Source organism: Capricornis sumatraensis, chromosome 5 (assembly GCF_032405125.1).
Source record: "Capricornis sumatraensis isolate serow.1 chromosome 5, serow.2, whole genome shotgun sequence".
NCBI classification, from domain to species: Eukaryota; Metazoa; Chordata; class Mammalia; order Artiodactyla; family Bovidae; genus Capricornis; species Capricornis sumatraensis.
The window spans coordinates 12,334,981-12,354,593 of record NC_091073.1 but is presented as its reverse complement, the minus strand read 5'-3'; the positions used below and the strand labels follow the sequence as shown (position 1 = coordinate 12,354,593).

Here is a 19,613-nt window from a genome sequence, read left to right as displayed (position 1 = left end):
GAATGGCAACCCACTCCGTATTCTTGCTTAGAGAATTCTATGGACAGAGGAGCCTGGCGGGCTACAATCCATAGTGTCTCAAAAGAGTCAGACATGCCTTAGCGACTAAAGCTTTCACGTACACTTACAGTCTCTCAGTTCTCTCTGAGGAACTGCTCTGAAGAGGCAAGGGAGGAATCTGGACATGCAGGAATTTTTGCCACACAGCTGGGGAAGTCGGAACATCCAAAGATTCCTGTTGGTTAAGGAAAAAGCACATCTTGTGTGAATGAGCTCAGTGCCTGTCCATGCGTGGGAAAATGCAAGAGTCTGGGCTCATTGAAATCACCCTTTGGATGTGCTTCTTAGTTGTCTGGGGCCAGTGTCTGGCTCTTCTCCGTCCTGAACCTCCTCAGGGTGCACAGGGGAGGGGTGCGGAGCGGGGGGGGGGGGGGGGGGGAGAGTGGTCTCGGATGCAGCGCCTGCTGTCTTGACGGCTGCAGCATTCCCTGTTTACTGATATGGCAGGCGACGTTCTTCTTCCACCATGGTTAAGTTCAAAGCACTGATTTTAAGTTTATTCTTCAAACACATCTTTCTAGTGATTTGATTGTTAGTTAACACTGTATAGAAGCTGTATTTGAGATAGCCAGAAATGTGCAGGAGATGGATTCAAAGACGAGTTTACTTTGCTGAAGTAAGGTCATGGGTTTAGAAACCCAGAGAGTGGACATGGCGTTGGCTGACGTAGGGCAAGTGGCCCTGCTCTTCCACTGGAGGGTGCCCAGGTTCCATCACTGTCAGAGAACTAAGATACCGCAAGCCACAGCATAGCCAAAAAAAAAAAAAAAAAAAAAAAGATTCATGTGTTTGGCATAAACCTTTGTCTCGCATTAGATACACAGCCTTTAGGTAAGGCCCCAGTCATTGCCCGGAGACGTTTTGCTTTCCAAGGGACATTTGACAGTGTGGAACATAGTTTTGGTCACATGGTGGTGGGGGGAGGACAAATTTTTGTGAGGATGGAAGTACTCAGTTATCGACACTATAACTGATATGTCATGATTGTGCTCAGCTGCAAGAACAAAAAACCTCAGATACCAGTAGCTATTCCAGTTTTGTTCAGATTTGAACAATTCATCATCTATTTCCAAAATCTATCTCAACATCTTAGAAATTGGTTCAGCTTGTTACAAAAACAGACGTCTACCTTTCTTCCCCGGTTCAAACTTCCACAACAGTTAAAAAACTAACCTCACAGAGTAAATTTAAAATCAGGTCTGTTCAAAGTAGTGACTCAGGAGGCACGACTTTGGCCCCCAGGGTTTCTGCGTTCTTACAGCTGTTGTGGCCCTGCACCTCCCCTACTCCCACGTGGCGTTTTGTTCCATCAGATGGATCTCAATAAGACCGAGGAAGTGATTGGGAAGCTGGAGAGTCTCCACCAGCAGCCTCACCTCTGGGACTTTCTGCTTTTACTGCCAAGACTCTATGCAAACAACTTCCACGTTGCAGATGGCGTCCTTGCGGGAGGACACCTACTCCACGCGGTTCTGACGTAAGTTAAAATGAGAAACGCAACCAGTCACAGAGGATTTGGTTTATCCTTCTCACTTTTTTTTTTTTTAAGTTTTGTTGTTGTTTGTTTTGCTTTGTTTAGTTTTGGCTGCGCTGGGTCTTTTTTTGTATCTTCATCTTTTTCCTAATTTTATTTTTAATTGGAGGATAATTGCTATGCAATGTTGTGTTGATTTCTTCCTCTTCACTTTTTAATGGGAAAATATATCTCTGAGTGATTGCTACAAGAAAAACGGGCATTATATCCCTGGAATTATGTCACCCAGAGATGGCCGAGCTCTTGCTTCGCCACGCCTGCTTCGCGTTCCCTGTGTAAGCATTTTACGTTAAGTGCATGCTATTCAGAGCATGTGCTCCCTGATTTAAACAATATAACGTTGCATCATTAACGTTTCCTGGGTCCTGAGAGTCTTCAGATGAGCATCATCACTGGCTGAGTAACATTCCATTTTGATAAGGTACCGTAGACTGCAGTTTACTTGATAATTTATAACTGGTCTTCGGTTGTTTCTGAGCTTTTCGTTACTGGAGAGGTGACATGAACCTAATGTTACTGAGTCCAAGCTTGCTAAGCTTGCTCTGCTCGCTGCACGACAGGCCAATGAATCCAAGAGATGAGGTGTTGAGGCAAGGAATCTGACTTTATTCGGAAGGCTGGCTGGCTTACCGAGAAGATGGCAAACTACTGTCTTGTTGGGGTCTGGATGCCGGGTTCTTTTATGGATCACAGATGGGGGATGGTGGGGAAACAAAGTAAAGAGGCCACTTAATCTTGCAAGTATCTCCTAGAATGGTAAGCCTCAGGCTGGGAGATGTGTTAATTTCTTTCTTTCTGCTATCTCTGGGTGGACAAGGTTCTGAACAAAGGCACTTTAGTTTAACAGTCAGGCAGAGGGACAGGATTCTCTGAGGCAGGACATTGTATGAGAATAATAATAATTAAGGCAATGGCACCCCACTCCAGTACTCTTGCCTGGCAAATCCCATGGGCAGAGGAGCCTGGTAGGCTGCAGTCCATGGGGTCGCTGGGAGTCAGATACGACTGAGCGACTTCCCTTTCAATTTTCACTTTCATGCATTGGAGAAGGAGGTGGCAACCCACTCCAGTGTTCTTGCCTGGAGAATCCCAGGGATGGCGGAGCCTGGTGGGCTGCCATCTACAGGGTCACACAGAGTCGGACACGACTGAAGTGACTTAGCAGCAGCAGCAGCAACAAAACAACAGAAAGCAAGTCAAAGAAACAGTTCCTACAAGGAGTCAGAATTGACTTCTCCCTGCAGCAATAACACTTTAAACTAGTTTCTTAGTAAATGATGCTGCAGTGGCCCCACATATTACCCAGAACAGCTAACTCAGTCTTACCACTTGTGGTTCATGGAGCAGCATGCTGGTCTCCTGTGATGGATCTGACCCCATGTTATCCTGAGTTGAGACAGGAGTGAGATTTAAGCCCCCAATGAAAGGAACAACTTTTTGCTTTCCTCTCCCTTGTCTTGTTTTCAATAGCTGCTGCTCATCAGTCACTGCTTTCACTTCTGTGTTCTTGCTTACTAGTTACATCCTCGGAAACTAGGGCTACCTGCGGAGGGGAGGGATCTGCGGTTTGAGCAGAAAGTTTACTGTGTATAAAAGATACCCAGAACAAAGCCGGGACGCTCAGCCTATGGTGGTGACTCTGCTGGGCCCACAACGGTGCTGAATAAACCTGGCTGTTTGGCATCTTTGAGTGCCGCTTATCCCTTTCTGACACCATGGTTTCTATAACAGGGTGATCTTTGAGAGGACCCCTTCCCAGGTGGCTTCCCACATTTTAATAATGTGGTCTTCCTCTCCTCCCCAAATTGGACTCTGTGTAAATCTGTTGTGTCAATAGGGTATTTTATTAGTGAAAGTTGATATTCTTTCCAGATTTTAAACCGTGACTTGTTTTCTCTGCCATCAGTGAGAGCAGCCAGCGTTGCCCTCAAGCCAGGGGGGAGGAGTCCTTGTTCCAAAGGGGGCCCCTGGCTTCTGCAGCAGAGCCCCCTCCCCACCCAGAGCTCCCTGTGCAAGGGGCCAGGGCCCACTCTGAGAGCTCCATAGGCCCCTTCTGTACCCCCCATGGAGGGCAGCTCTCCCCACTGGAGTGTGCACCCCTAGGTCCCTGGGTGGTCCGGGGGCTGCTGTGGGCAGGAGTGTAAGGTGAAGGGTGTGGATGAGGCTTGGATGTGCAGGCAGGAGTGTCCAGGGGTGCAGACGGGGCCTTTGAGACGCAGACAGAGCTGAGGTACAGGCAGAACTGGGGAGGGGTGGGTGGTGGGGACCAGGGGCTCCTACCCCTTCATTCTGGTGCATAACTCAGAATCAGAACATTATGAAGTTGAACAAGGCTTCCCACAGGGTTCTCCAGCAGGCAGGGGGCCCCCAGATATTAGACTGAGCGTCCAAACTTGACGCAGGAGGGCTGATGAGCACTTATTCTGAGGTCACAGCACTTGGCACCTGTCGGCTTCCTGAGTGGACCAAAGAAAGCGCTTAACTTTTGGTCCAGGGAGTCAGGGTCACACTCCAGCCCTGTGAGTTCCAGCCACATCCTGCTGGAGTGGGGTGGGACGGGCCAGGGGGATGCCACCTGTTTTGCTAATGGTATTCTCATTCTGCTTCATTTCCAGTTCCTTATCAGCTCTAGAAGATTTAGAGTGGCTGCCACTCAACCACACCTTTTCCAGGGTCTCTGAAATGGTGCTGAAGGTGGCTGTTTCAGCGCTGGCATCCCTGCAGGAGAGTGGAGCGGTGGCCACAGGTATGGGCATCTTACCGCTATTGTGACATTTCGCTGTTGTAGTGGTTAAATTTATCAGCAGCCACCACAGAGCTCACCTGCTACTCAAAGAAATGATTTAAATGAAATATCAAATGCAAGAAAGAATCAGCTGATTCTGATAGAGGTAGACTGAAAATTTGGAACTCAAAACAATTTGACTTTCTACCAAAGTTCTGCAGTCGTTTCTTTAATAAGTATGTTATTTTCAATTTAAAAAATAACCGATTTTAAAACTCTTGGGCTTGTGCCCTGTAAGAACAGACCTGTCTTTGGTTCTTTTTTTTTTTTTCGGTGGTGCCACTCGACTCGTGGGGTCTTTGTTCCCTGAGCAGGGATGGAAACCTGGGCCCCTAAAGGAAGTACAGAGCCCAACCCACTGGGCCTCTAGGGAAGTCCCATTAGTTCTTTGACTTTAGCCTTTCCTCCCTTCTGAACTCCTATTATTTGAAAAATATTTGAAGTATTTGAAAAACAATAAGAGGAGAAAGGTGATATGGATTTAGAACCCACCCCCCCACTACCACCCCACAACCAAATAGATAGTTTTTCCACAGGAAAAGGTGAAATGATTTAGCTTGACCTGGGTATCTTTTCTTGTTTCCTTAAATTTTCATTTTCTTTTATTTTACTGACAAAATTGTATATATTCAAAGTGTACAAGGTGATGATTTGATATATGTATACCTGGTTACACGATCACCAAAAACAAGTTATTAAAACATTCAGCACTTCACACAGTTGCCTTTTTTGGGTGATAATGATGTCTGAGGAATAAGTATATAATACAGCGTTGTTGGCTGTGATCCCAGTGTCATGCAGGAAATCTCCAGAATTTACCTTTAACTGAAAGTCGGTACTACGACCAATATCTCCTGCCTGGCACCTCTGCACACACAGGAAGTGCTCGTTGTAATCTCAGAACCTGTTGTTTTCCCAAGCCACATTCCTGGGTAGCCACCCCCTCTCCCCCACTTCAGAACCTACCCAGAGCTCCCTGTGACCCTGACTTTCTGTCATCTTCACGCATTAATTTCAGGGCACTGGAAGTCTCGTAGGAGGGCTTGTGGTGGAGGCTCGTGTAGCTGTAGCACTCAGCTATTGCTTGTTGAATTGTGATCTGAAATGAGCTGGAGCTGGGTTTCCCGATGCAGGTTCACCTTGGAATTTATGTGCTTTTAGGTTTGAAGTTCAGAGAAAGCAATGGCACCCCTCTCCAGTACTCTCGCCTGGAAAATCCCATGAATGGAGGAGCCTGGTAGCCTGTAGCCCATAGGGTCGCTAAGAGTCGGACACGACTGAGCGACTTCACTTTCACTTTTCACTTTCATGCATTGGAGAAGGAAATGGCCACCCACTCCAGTTTTCTTGCCTGGAGAATCCCAGAGACAGGGGAGCCTGGTGGGCTGCCGTCAATGGGGTCGCACAGAGTTGGACGCAACTGAAGCGACTTAGCAGCAGCAGCGGCAGGTTTGAAGTTGCCAGGCCATACTCACCAGAGATCACCCGACCTTGGAGGTCTTGGGTGTAGATTTTGGGGCAGGGGTTGCCACTTCCGTATGGCGTTGCTGGGATACTTGGGTACAGTATGAGTTTTATATCTTGATTAGCTCTGTTGCGGGGGAACATTTTCTTTGGTTTTATATAATATTTATAAATATGATTTTAAAGACTCCACAGTATTTTGTGCTATAAATAAATCATATTTCCTTCCCTCCTCCAGCGCTAGACACTCAGTTGGTTTTCAATATTTAAACAGTGTAAAATCAGTGCAGTAATATCGTGGTTCATGACTTTTCCTTCAGGCACCTTATTAGGTTTCTTGAGACAGATTTTTTAAAACAAAATTTTTGGGTTCAATCTGTGAATTTCATAAACTTCTTGCCATTCCCTTTTCCAGGGAATCTTCCCAACCCAGGGATTGAACTCAGGTCTCCTGCATTGCAGGCAGATTCTTTACTGTCTGAGCCACCCGGGAAGCCTATTATCAAATTACCCTCTAGAAAGTTGTGGTCATTTATGTGCCAGGAGATGGCTCAGTAGTAAAGAATCCACCTGCCAACGCAGGAGATACAGGAGATGAGGGTTTGATCCCTGGGTCGGGACTGTCTCCTGGAGGAGGAAATGGCAACCCACTCCAGTGCACTTGCCTGGAAAATTCCATGGACAGAGGAGCCTGGCAGGCTGTAGTCCATGGGGTCTCAAAGAATTGGATACGACTGAGCATGCAAAGAAGCAAGTGATGTATCACCGCAAGCTCCATAGCTCTGGATTAGATTCTATTTGCTCTTCCTGTGAATGGTCCAGTTGGCCTTTGGACCGTATTTGCATGTCTGTTCGAAGTGGAAAAGACATCATTTTCTAAATGACTTTCGACCTGTCACAGTGCTGCCGCAGCCGACGGTTTAAATCACTGGTTGTCTTGCAGAGTCAGGTTACAGCCTGTCCATGAAGGAACTGATGTGGGACCCACAGAAGGTTCAGGCTGACCTGAAATCCCGATTTGGCTTTGATGACCTTCACGCAGAACGAGTCCTGAATTACTCTGCTGACCTACAGGAGGTACACACGCTCAGCTGCTCTCACACTTTGGGTTTCTCCCTGAGGGCAACTCTAGAACCTTCTCTTGGGACCTTGGGGCAGGAGTTCTCTTATTGAAATCTGGCTCCTTGGACTGGGCAGGACGCTGCTGTGTCTGACTGTTCTGGAGTTGCTCCTTCCCTCTTTCCTTGACATGTGATCCCGCCTCAAGCACAGTATGGATGTGATAGAACATCTCGAGGCAGCAGGGAGACAAGCCAGGCCCCTGAGGGTGGGGGGTTGTGAAGGCGGTGGGGTCCAGATGGGGCAGAGGGCGTGATAGGACTGCTTTCCAGGCAGAGCGATGCCTGGGGTCTGGGGAGCCAGCTGGCTTCACCAGATCAGAGCCTTACTTTCCAAACTGTAAAATCAGGGGCTCTGACCCACTGACCCCTCCAGGCCCCACTAGCAGCTGCTCCTGAGGGGCTGGGAGGCCCTCACCTGCTGACCCTTTAGTCTCTTGGCACATCTGCGGGTGCTTCTGCTTCTTGCAGGGCAGGAGCCAAATACTGTAGCCCTGTCTCCTTCCTGCGCCCGCGCCCCCACACCCCTTTCCCACCTCCAGATAGGATGACACCATGATTGTTATAAAACTATGTAATAGAGGAACACAGTTCATTCCAACAAGAACATACATGTTTTAATGGTGTTGTATTAGAGAAACTTCATGTGAAGGTCATTCACAGTAATGAAGGAGGTTTGGTTTCAAAATATTAAGTAAATTTTGACCCAGAACTCTGATCCAACTTCATCCGGCTCTGATACTTAGAAAACGATTTTGGCCAAGTAAATTTGTGAGTCCAAGGTATCAGTTAAACTGTGTCAGCCTGTGGGTGCCTTTGGCCCAAGGGAGTGGAGATGAACAGTTTCTGAAATCATCCCGTGTCCTGGAGAAACTGCGGTTCTCCTGAAAAGGGCCATCAGCTTACTCCTGCGCTCTGAAGGCCTCCCTTCCAGGTAAATGCACGTGGATGATAGTGCTCCGTCAACTTGCTATGTCTTCAGCCGAACAAACGTCGGAGCTTTTTCTTTGGCAGGATTGTGGTATTATTAGGAGAGAAACATCCCAGGAAAAACATGCTGATTTCTAAATAGTTCCTGTATCACTGGCAGATCCCCACAGACAGTTCCCTGGAGCAGATTCTGTGCTCAGCCTTGTCTGGCTCCTCCGAGGAAGAAGATGACGGAGAGGGTCGCCCTGCAGACTGTGACCCTCGGTGGTCAGCAGCCAAAGATTACCTGGTCCAGGCGGTCAGCCGGCTGCACCTCTACAGACAGGTGCCGTCCACCGTAGACACCTGTCCTGGCGTGCCCACACCCAAGCACGTTCCTCCTGAGTGCTTCCCTGCTGGATTTAATTTATTTATCTAATCTTTTGGATTTTTTTCTGGGCTTGATTTCTTCCCCCCCACCCCACCTGTTTACTTTTGGCTGTGCTGGGATTTTGCTGCTGCTGTAAGAGCTTTCTCTGGTTGTGGCTAGTGGAGGCTACTGTCTAGTTGCAGTGTGCAGGCTTCTCATTGCAGTGGGTTCTCCTGTTGCGATGCGTGGGCTCTAGGGCACACGGCTCAGTAGTTGTGGTGTGTGGGCTTAGCTGCCCCGCAGCACGTGGGAGCTTAGCCACGTGAGCCCTGACCAGGGATTGAACTGGTGTCCTGCATTGGCAGGTGGGTTCCCAACCACTGGACCACTAAGGAAGCCCTGAGTTCTTTTTAATATTTTTTTTTAAATTGAAGCATAGTTGATTTACAATGTTGTATTAGTTTCAGGTGTGCAGTTATATATATATATATTTATTTCTTTTCAGATTCTTTTCCCTTAGAGGTTCTTATAAAAGATTGCATATAGCTCCCTCTGCTATACCATAGGTCCTTGTTGGTGATCTTATTTATACTTATTATTTTATTTCATTGTGTGGAGAACACTGAACATGAGATTTACCTGTTCACCTGATTTTTAAGTGTCCAGCACAGCAGTGCTGCCTACAGCTCAGGCCGTACAGCAAAGCCCAGAGAGGGTGCACCTGGCTTACTGGAGCTTTACAAGAGTCAGTCCATTCATCGCTGCCTGCGCCCTTCCACGTGTCCACTCTTTAACTCCACATCTTTCCGTGGGGGGAGGCGTGAGGAGCCCCACAGCCTGGCCTCCATCTGTACCTTCTTCATATGCGCACAGACAGCACCAGGGATCCCTCTTTATTTTATTGCACTATAGTTGCTTTATGATATTATGTTAAACACACATTCTTTTTCATACTCTCTTCCATTATGGTTTATCAGAGGGTGTTGAATATAGTTTCCTGTGCGATACAGTAGGGCCTTGTTGTTTATCCATCCTGTATGCAATCATCAGAACATCCAAAGGGACAGCAGTGAACTGACCAGCATTGCCACGGTCAGTGGAAACCTTGTCTGGGTGGCGAGCTCATGGAGAAATGGAAGATAGTCAGCACACAGCCCTGTTCTCCATACATCCCCATGCTTTCAGTCTGGGTGGGAATGATCTGTTTTGGTGTTATGTTGATAACCCACAATGTGAACTGCCTTTAGGATCCCCAAGTTCCTGACATAAAATGATACTTAGTAACTATGTATGAGCTATATAATTTTCAGACATATGAATATATTTATACCATTCCACATCAGCTTAGTTTTTAAGGTTTACTTCACTTAATAGAAATGTACATTATCACCTTCGGACTTCCTGATGGCTCAGCAGGTAAAGAATCTGCCTGCGATGCAGAAGACACAGGAGACTCTCCAGGCTGGGAAGGTCCCCTGGAGGAGGAAATGGCAACCTGCTCCAGTATTCTTTCCTGGAGAATCCCACGGACAGAGGAGCCTGGCGGGCTACAGTCCATGGGGTCACGAAGAGTCGGACATGACTGAGTGACTAAGCGCTATTATTACCTTCTCTTTTGAAAATGGGGAGAGGGCAAGGAAAAAGAGAAATTGGGCCAACAAAACAATTGCATGCATCCATTGTTGCAATTTGCAATTTTTAATTTCTGAGTAGAAATGAAATCCTAATACAATTGTTAACAGGTGTTTCAATCTGCCAACCACATAAAAACAGGCCATCTGTCACCTAGAATAGTCTGTTACGATTCCTTTCTTTTTTCCTCTTATTTTTGGCTGTGCTGAGTCTTTGTTGCTTTGGGTGGGTTTTCTTTAGTTGTAGCAGTGGACGCTGCTCCTCAGTGTGGTGCGTGGGCTTCTCATTGCAGTGGCTTCTCTTGTGTAGCACAGTCTCTAGGGTGCGTGGGCTTCAGTAGTTGCAGTGTGTGGGCTTGGAGGTTGTGGCTCCCAGACTCTAGAGCTTGGGCTCAGTGGTTGTGGTGCACGGGCTTAGTTGCTCCTTGGCGTGTGGAATCTTCCCAGACCAAGGATCGAACCTGTGTCCCCTGCACTGGGAGGCGAATTCTTATCCACTGTGCCACCAGGGAAGTTCTGTTACTATTTCCTAACTAAGCTCTAGCATTTCCAGTTTATTACTGTTGATAACAATGTTCTTGTTTCTTGACATGCAGGTATTTGATCAGCAGTGGAAAGGCAGCCTCTTCCAGCAGGTCCTGGCGGTGATTGGCCGTGGCCTGGAGGCACTGAAGACTCAGTCTGGGGAGGGGAGCCAGCCCTGGAAGGTGGCCAGGGCTCTGCAGGCCGCTCTCCTCCTCCTGAATGACAGCATGGCAGCAGATGGCCCCGAAGGCAGCCACACACCTACCAGGATGTAGGCACTTTTTCCTGTTTGGTTGTCGATGAGGTTTGACAACTCCAATTTTAAAGAGTGCATGACTCTTGGGATGTTTTCTGTGCAACCCCAATTAGACAACAAAGGGTAGTTAGCAACTGCAAAGTGCGAGGCTTGTATTGTGGACCCTGGTAGGACTGTTTGTAGCAATCTAGGTGCCTGTTCAGGTTTTGAAAACAACCAATGAGGGTACAATATTTGAGGAGGTTTTCAGATTCTTGACCTTTTAGGTCTTGTGTCTTTGATATTTGTTTAAAAATGAACAAAAATATTTTAAAGGGCCTTTCCTGTAAGGAAGTACCTATTTTCTTATTTATTTATAACTTTTTGTGTAATTGAAATGTTTACATGAGGTCCAGAAATATTTCAGAAGTAGGAAAGGTGGGTCACGTGTTTTCATCTTTAAGATACTGAAGCCAGCACTCACTCACACGGAGGAGGGAGGAGTCTAGAGCGACGTGGGGTCTGTTTCTTCAGCAGAGGTGGCTGTTGGTAGTGATTTGATGAATCCTGTGTTATTCAGTGGCTGAGTCATGTCTGACTCTTTGCGACCCCATGGACTGCAGCGTGTCAGGCTTCCTTGTCCTTCACCGTCTCCTGGAGCTCGCTCAAACTTGTCCATTGAGTTGGTGATGCCATCCAACTACTAAACTCCTAAAGTTAGGGCTTTCCTTTGAATAGAACAAAACTCGAGTGGTTGCCCGGGGCATGTGGGTGCCGTGGTGAGGCTTCTCACAGGAGGGAGGGGGGGGCAACACAGGAGGGGTCAGCCAGCCGCAGACACTTGCCGGATAAGCTGGAGAAATCATGAGACACATGGTCCTGTCTCATGAGAGCTTCACATACAGGACACGAACAAGGGCACTAAAAACTTCCCTGCTTGGCTGTCTACTTTGAAGCTGTTTAAAAATAGCACCTCTGTTACTGAATGCACGTCAGTAGAGACACGGCACTGGGTTACCTTAACAATCCTGCCGACTTCCAGCATGTCCTGGCACTTCCGCCCAGGGTCTTGCCTGGATTGTGATGCACCACAGTGTTGGGGGCCCCAGGAGCCCTGCCTCCGCTCTTGGCTTCGCAGGGATTCGGGGCATCAGTGACCACATTGTGCTCTGAGTACTGAGCCCACTTGGCAGGCATCCTCCTGAGTGACCCAGAGTTGGAGGAACGTGACTTGCCCGCAGTCATCCTGTCAGGCCCTGTTTTGGAAGCCACCTAACAGGGTGCAGGGGTCTGGTCCGAGCTGGACAGCCTGGACTCCACCACACACCATCTGAAACACTCTTAAAATACACTTCTGTGCACAACTTTTTCTAATAACTCAGGTTTCATGCAAATGTCTTTAAATCTCACCTGGAATTTTATCCTAACCCTTGTCTCTTCTACCCACTACTCAGAATAAACTTTTCTGTTTTTGGGTAAAGAGAGTATTTAATCCATGTTCAGCCTAAAAGAATTCCCAAATTGGAGGATTCAGGGGATACGATCTGTCAGGAGCTTGGTTATCTGTGTCTGTGGGAACGTGAGATCCTGAAGCCGTGGGGGGTTCTCCTGTGAGCGGGATTTTATTTCCCAAGGAGGCCGGTGAACTGCTTTCCATCGTGTTTCATTTGTGTATTTCCGCCCGCAGATTACTGTATATGCAGAGACTGCAGCGCGGCCTCCGGAAGCTGCCCCCGGGGCCAGCCCTGACGAGTCTGCTCCAGCTAGAGGGGGCTCTCAGGAACGCAGTGGCCCAGGATCTCCACCTCGTCCGAGGTAACTAGCGCCAGGTTTATTTGTCCACACTGCACATCAGGGCAAATGTGAGCTCAGGGAGGGCAGACTCCAAGCCGCCTGACGCCTGTCGGGTTTGCAGGTGAGGTGCAGGCGTGGAGTACATAGTTGCCCGAGGTGCTTCAGACCTAGCACGTGCAGGCTGAATAAACGGCTTGTCGCCTTGGAGATCACACCCTGCTGCTCCCTGTCAGCCTCCCTGGGGTCTGGACGGGCTCCTTCCTGGGACCAGGTCTGCTGACCCATCCACTCCCATCCCCGGTGCTTGGGCGGGACTGATGCTCGGACCCCTCCTATCTTCCCTCCCCATGCCCCTGGGCCGAAGGGCTTGTCCCCCTCGTCTCCCCAGGACCTTTCCCTGACTGAGACCATGACTGTGGTCCTAGGAGGTGGCTGTGGGCATTGGGCACTCAGGGTTCTGTCCCTTCTCATGGTGGAGGGGGAACAAGGTGGCTGACGGAACCTCTTTCTTGTGAGTCTTCAGAAAGGGGAGCCAGAATCGTGGGGACTTTCTCAGCTCCCTCCTCAAGGAGACAGGAATGTCTGACCGCAGGTCTGGGTGCTGACATGCCTGCTTCCAGGGGTCAGGGTGTTATCTGACGGCCACGTGTTGAGTCAGGCATGGAGCAGCCCCAGGGGCTGAACAGTAACCTGTCTGTCTGTCCTTCAGGAATCCTCATTTGCCTCGAGGCATCTGCCAACAACTCTAGACCCCATGGACCTGGCCAGTCGAAACTGGAAAAGGACGTGCTTTTTAAGGAGTTACAGCAGGTAAATCACAGCAAAGAATCCTGAATAAACAGCTTGGCTAGAACACTCGAGAAGCTCAGGTGGTATTTCCTTTTGCTCCTGCTTTGCTAGCAGAGTAAAGAGAACAGTAGGCAGTTTTTATGCTTTTTTTTGGCCATATTGTATGGTATGTGGAACTTCCCCAACCAGGGATCGAACCTGTGTCCCCTGCATTGGCAGGCTGATTCTTATCACTGGACCGCCAGGGAAGTCCTGTAGGCAATTTTTGAGGAACTTTGTTTTCTCTTGTAAGTCTGGCTCCTGTTTGTGGCCTCTGGCTCAGAAACTGTCTCACGTTGCTCTCCCTGGCTCTGTTTGTCTTAGTTACTGACGAATAAGAACGCCACTTCTCCCTGCCTCGGTGGGTGCTTGCCGGAGACGGGAGTTCCCCTGCGTCCCAGGGTGGCTGGCGTCCAGGAGGCCCTCGGGGGACTGACCTGTGGTCCTCTCCCCTCCAGCGAGGCCAGTGCTTTACACAAGCTGCTTGGGTCCGTGCAGGATGCTGTGAGTATCCACCATCTGGCCTCTTTGGGCCCTGGGGGCTCATTCCTGAGGTAGATTCACTGAAGATGTCCATCCTGGAGCTGTGGTTTTATAAGGCAGCTGCTGATGTTGTCGAGCCCCAGCTGCCCCGGTACCCCAGCCCTTGTCTGGCCGCCTTAGGAGATTGTGTGCCCCACCTGGCCAAAATCTACTTGATGTTGAACGAGTCTCCCAAAGAGCACCCAGGACTGTCCCCAGGTCGCATCTACTTCCCTATGTCCAGGTTCCCGGTCGGGCTCCATTTCCAGCTGCAGAAGCTGCAGCGGGTGGAGCCGTGTCCTGAGGTCAGTCAGCGGGGGGCCGAGTTGTAGCTCCAGTGGGTGGAGGCCTCGGTGGGCACGTGCTCTCCCTGCATCGTGCCCAGGACCCGGGGCTGCCTTCCCCTGGTGTCTAAGTATGCGAAGTGTGCAGCATTAGTGAAAAGGACATGTCAGGTCCAGCCCACATTTTTCGTACTGAACACTGTCCTGTCTGCCCAGTCATGTCCAATTCTTTGTGACCCCATGAACTGTAGCCCTCCAGGCTCCTCTGTCCATAGGATTCTCCAGGCAAAAATACTGGAGTGAGCTGCCATTCCCTTTTCTCCAGGTTATCTTCCCGACCCACGGATCAAAGCTGGGTCTCCCGCATTGCAGGCAAATTCTTTACCTTCTCAGCTACCGGGGAAGCCCTACTGAACACTGGAAGTTATTTTAACGTTCATCCTTTTGTATTGATGGTTCATCTCACTTTCAGCATTTCCTGTTTCATGTTTATCTTCTTTCATTAAACCATGAAATAAAATCAGTGAAAAGATGAGACTAGTGAACTGTAGTAGTAGCTCAGTCGTGTCCGACTCTGTGAGATGCCGTGGACTGTAGCCTGGCAGGCTCCTCTGTCCATGGGATTTTCCAGGCAAGAACATTGGAGTGGGTAGCCGTCCCCTTCTCCAGGGGATCTTCCCAACCCGGGGATTGGAGCTGGGTCTCCCGCGTTGCAGGCAGATTCTACACCGTCTGAGCCACCAGGGTAGCGTGTCAGTCCAGTCAGGGTTTTCTCTGCACCTGCTCTGTGAGGGATCATGGGTGGAAGGGTGCACACCGGCCTGACTGAGGAGGGCAGGGGGCAGCCTGGGTCCCCGGTGGGGCACGTCCTCCCGGATGAGTGTATGAGTTCTTAAGGAGGCTTGAGGCTGGAAGCAAGGAGAACTCGGGGAGAGTGCTGGCCAGAGGGAAGGTGTGTGCAGGCACAGAGGCCATCACCTGTTGGCACAGCTGTTTTTCTGCTATCGGTTTGTACACTCTTTCCCGACAGAAAGCCCAGCACGTTTCTCTGTATCTGTAAGGCCCATGTCATGGCGCCCACGGGCTTCCCAGGTGGCTCAGTGGTAAGGAACCTGCCTGCCAATACAGGGGACTCAGAGTCCATCCCTGGGTCAGGAAGATCCCCCGGAGAAGGGAATGGCTACCCACTCCAGCATTCTTACCTGGAGAATTCTGTGGATGGAGGAGCCTGGCAGGCACGGAGTTGCGGAGTCAGACATGACTGAGCACACAAATGGAGCCAATAGTGCCAGCATCTGCTGGTGCTGTGAGCCCGTTATGCTTATATATTTATGTACATGTGATAGCCTTTCTGATGGGCTTAGGTTATGTGTCACTATCGAACCCCCAGAGTGCAGCAGGTGGTTCTGATGGTCCCCCCAGACGCCTCTCTTGTAGCTGCGGGGGTCTGGGGGGTACCTGGAACATGGGTTGGGGGGGCTGTCTCCTCCAAGTGCCAGGGTCCCTTTGCTCCTTGTGGCCTCTTCATGTGGCCCCCAGCAGGGTGGCCACACTTCTCCTGTGGCAGCCTGGGATCCCAGGCAAGAGAGTGGGGCTGGGAGCTGATGTCCTCAAAAAGGGTGGGGCCGGAAGGGCCATGTCCTTCTGCTCTGCGCTGGTTAAACGTGGGTCCCAGCCCAGCCTCGATGAGCTGCAGAGAGCGGTTACAGGGCTGTGATGCTTGGAAGTCTGCTCCATTGGGATCACACGGGCAACAAGCCAGTATAGACGGGCTTGGAGAGTAGGTGCTCTCTGGTTGATGTCTGCCTGAGGCTGAATTTGGGGTTTGTTCAAGTGAACAGAGACACAAGTCCAGGACTCGGTGGTCCCAACCCTTCGTGGTGCAGTTCAAAGGGACCCGCTGCTGAGTAAGCACAGGAGGAGGCTGCATCACAAATGCCCACAGTTTAATCACTTTATGGACCACAAGCCATGTTGTCTCTGCCTTTGCAGAGTCATCTTTTGCAAGCAGTCATCGCTGGGCGCACAGGTATGCCAGTTTCAATACCAGAAGATGCCCCGGACTGGCAGGATCTGGGGATGCAGCTGCGGGAAGCGAGCCTGCCCTGCACCCGGCTCCTGCGGCTACTGAGACCTGATGTCTCCGCTGCTGACTGTGTGGACCAGCTTTTCTCCACGGTGTAAGTAGTAGCTGTTAGGTGAAAAACATCTGCACAATTGGAAACCGAAGGGATTCTCGTGGCTTCCTTCTATGTGAGTGATAGGTCAGCATGGCATAGTCTACTTATAAATAAATAGTAGCTTAATTTTTTTTCTATTTTAAAAATATTAGCCTGTTTGGTACTATTGGAAAGCATCCACAGGATATAAAATAGTAAACAGTCCCTTTTAACTGTTGGCTTAATCTTTCACAGGAAATCTAGAACCCTTATTTAGTCCAAGGAGCTTTATTTATTTAAGAAATATATATATATTTGGCAGCGTTTGGTCTTAGTTGAGGTGAGAGGGCTTAAAGTTGCCTTGGGGCATGTAGGATCTTAGCTCCCCGACCAGGGTTTAAGCCTACATCCCCTGCACTGGAAGACAGATTCTTAATCACTAGCCCACCAGGGAGGTTCCCTAAGGTGCTGTTTATCATGTCACTCAGGGTGCTAGCATGAATTGCCTGCAAGTGGCTTTCAAAGGAGCTGTGCTTCTCCAGAAAATCTGCCTTGTTTTTATTTTCTCAAACCATGGATTGTACGTGTAATGAATTTCCATTCTCCTCAGCTGCTAGGATGTTCATAGTCAAATATGTCAAATAGGAAATGTATTTTTCGTAACTCAGACGGCTTCATATCGTATCCTTTAATTTCCCACTTTCTCCTCTCTTGGTTTGTTGTCTTATGTTTTATGTATTTCCGTAAAATAATTTTTCCTCATTTTGCAAATCAGGATCGGAATGTTCATAAATAAGAAAAGGATTTCAAAGGTTCTAATTTCCCGTATAACCGGACTGCCAGACATTTGTATGTATTTGTATTTAGATGAGTTTGTAATAAGACCTTCTGGAAAACCATTATTAAAATTTGTTTTTTCTGGATTGGTTTTAATTGCAGGATGTTTCATACACTTGAGAAAGCACAATCATTCGTGGAACATACACACTTCTGGAAAGCCTTCATGGGGTTTATCGGGAAGACTTGCGAAGTGGCTCGATATGTGAATAAGCGCGAGGGTATCCAGAACAGTTCACTGGGTAAGTCAGTGCTCTCGACTCCAGCCATGTGGGTGTTTTCCGCATTCACTGTGGCAGCACAGCTTCCTCAGAGACGAGCAATCCCGCCGAGGGGAGGGGTCTGACAGCAGGGGCTTGCCAGCGCAGGCACACTGAGCTTTACTCTCTCGGTGATAACAAGACTGACCACAGGTCCCAGCGCAGTGACTGCTTCCACTCGAAACTGGCCCACTTTGGCCCATAAATTCTTGTCTGTACAGACTCATCGTAACCCAGCCTCTGAAAGTCCGGACACTCTGTGTGCAGTACCACCTTCCTTGGCAGTGTGCCTGCCCAAGTACCCGTGGCAAATAGACTCCCCTCTCTCCTTACCGGTCTCAAAGCCAGAAGCCCCGTAAAGTACAAACTTTACAACTCGCAACTACAGAACTCACAGAGAATCATACTGGTCTCCGAGAGGCTTTGTTTTTAGGGAAGATGCTGGCAGGGAGACACCTCCATTTCTGCATCAGCCTCTTCTGGGTCTAGAGCCGGTGGTGTGCTTCCATCTGCCTTGGGAACCACGTGCCCCGGTTCCCCTGTGTTACACAGGCTCTGGTCCCATGCGGTCATCAGCATCTCCTTGGAGCTTGGGGATTGGGGCCTGGGGATGACAGTTTCCTGTTCCTTTTCTGTGGCCGTGTCCATCTAACACTCCTTGCTTCCTCCTCAAACTGATCCGAGGGGCCGCTAGAGACCCCATGTCTCTGGTTCTTGGTATCAGACTCATCAGCCATGAGAGGGGTCCCTGCATTCACTGCTGTTACTCTCCAGGCTCTGTACCCCATATACAGAGCTGGGTCCACGTGGCTTCTCCAGTAGGTTGGCTGTGTTCTTCTGTGTTGGGTGTTCATCCTACATGTTGGGCTTTCCTGGTGTCTCAGTGTAAAGAATCCGCCTGCCAATGCAGGAGACATGGGTTCAATCCCTGGGTCGGGAAGATCCCCTAGAGAAAGAAATGGCAACCCTCTTCAGTATTCTTGCCTGGGAAGTCCCATGGACAGAGAAGCTTGGCAGGCTACAGTCCATGGGGTCACACAGAGTCAGACATGACTTAGCGACTAAAAAACAACAACCTGCACGTTAACTTCCTGCTTCAACACCTTGTCCTCCTTTTCATCGCATATTTCTGAGCAGTTCTACCATTTCCAGAAACACAGGCTACAAACATATTCACCATCAGCCAGAGGCCCAGGTTCAGAAGTCTCTAACATTGATAATCACACACAATCCTCATGGCAACCTGTGAGTTGGGTATAACTTCATTCCAGAGCTCATGCAGATTACATTCCTGGAGGACATCACAAAACTACTAAGTGTCAAATTCAGGAATCCTCACTGTGGTGCCTGCAAGCTTGACCAGTCGCTTCCCTTTGGAGGGATCCTTGCAGGGGCTTCAGTTCAGTTCAGTTCAGTTCAGTCACTCAGTTGTGTCCGACTCTTTGTGACACCATGAATCACAGCACTCCAGGCCTCCCTGTCCATCACCAACTCCCAGAGTTCACTCAGACTCACGTCCATCGAGTCAGTGATGCCATCCAGCCATCTCATCCTCTGTTGTCCCCTTCTCCTCCTGTCCCCAGTCCCTCCCAGCATCAGAATCTTTTCCAATGAGTCAACTCTTCGCATTAAGTGGCCAAAGTACTGGAGTTTCAGCTTTAGCTTCATTCCTTCCAAAGAAATCCCAGGGCTGATCTTCAGAATGGACTGGTTGGATCTCCTTGGAGTCCAAGGGACTCTCAAGAGTCTTCTCCAACACCACAGTTCAAAAGCATCAATTCTTTGGGGCTGAACTCTGCCTAAACATGCTCCACTGCAGAAATGCAGCCACCTCTGACAAAGAACTAAGTTTTATTGGTTTCTGCTGTATGTTTTTTTCCTATTTCACTAATCTCTGTTTTTGGTCTTTATTTCCTTCCTTCTAGTAAGTTTAGTTTGATGTTCTTTTTCTAGATTCTTCTCAGATTTTCTTTTCTAATATATGCTTTTAGGACTGTTCATTTTCCCCTATGCAAAGTTCTGCATATATTCCACACATGTTGATATATCATGTTTTACATCAGACCTGCAAATCTTTCTATATTTAACACACTCAGATTTTAAGGCTTTGGGTAGTGAATGTGTTGTCAGGCAGTTTTGATGGTCACATGGAAACATTATTTGATTAATAATGGTCAAGGGAAGTTAGCGGCTCTGGGCCTTTTCCTGACTGTGTTGGATGAGTTACACACTCCTGATTCACATATATCTTTGCTACTCAAAGTGTGGTCCCTGGACCAGTGGCATCAGCACCGTCTG

The 19,613-nt window shown here is 48.9% G+C and overlaps 1 protein-coding gene across 1 annotated transcript in view; it reads left to right on the top strand.

Moving 5' to 3' along the window:
* Positions 1–19,613, top strand: part of ABCA13 (ATP binding cassette subfamily A member 13) — a 388,784-nt gene that overhangs the window by 35,869 nt on the left and 333,302 nt on the right. Inside the window, exons 6-15 of the mRNA XM_068973151.1 lie at positions 1,374–1,537; positions 4,210–4,340; positions 6,787–6,920; positions 8,052–8,216; positions 10,468–10,667; positions 12,319–12,446; positions 13,135–13,235; positions 13,578–13,757; positions 16,052–16,239; positions 17,158–17,297. Of these exons, the coding sequence (XP_068829252.1) occupies positions 1,374–1,537; positions 4,210–4,340; positions 6,787–6,920; positions 8,052–8,216; positions 10,468–10,667; positions 12,319–12,446; positions 13,135–13,235; positions 13,578–13,757; positions 16,052–16,239; positions 17,158–17,297 (1,531 nt within the window). The remainder of the gene's footprint in view (positions 1–1,373; positions 1,538–4,209; positions 4,341–6,786; positions 6,921–8,051; positions 8,217–10,467; positions 10,668–12,318; positions 12,447–13,134; positions 13,236–13,577; positions 13,758–16,051; positions 16,240–17,157; positions 17,298–19,613) is intronic.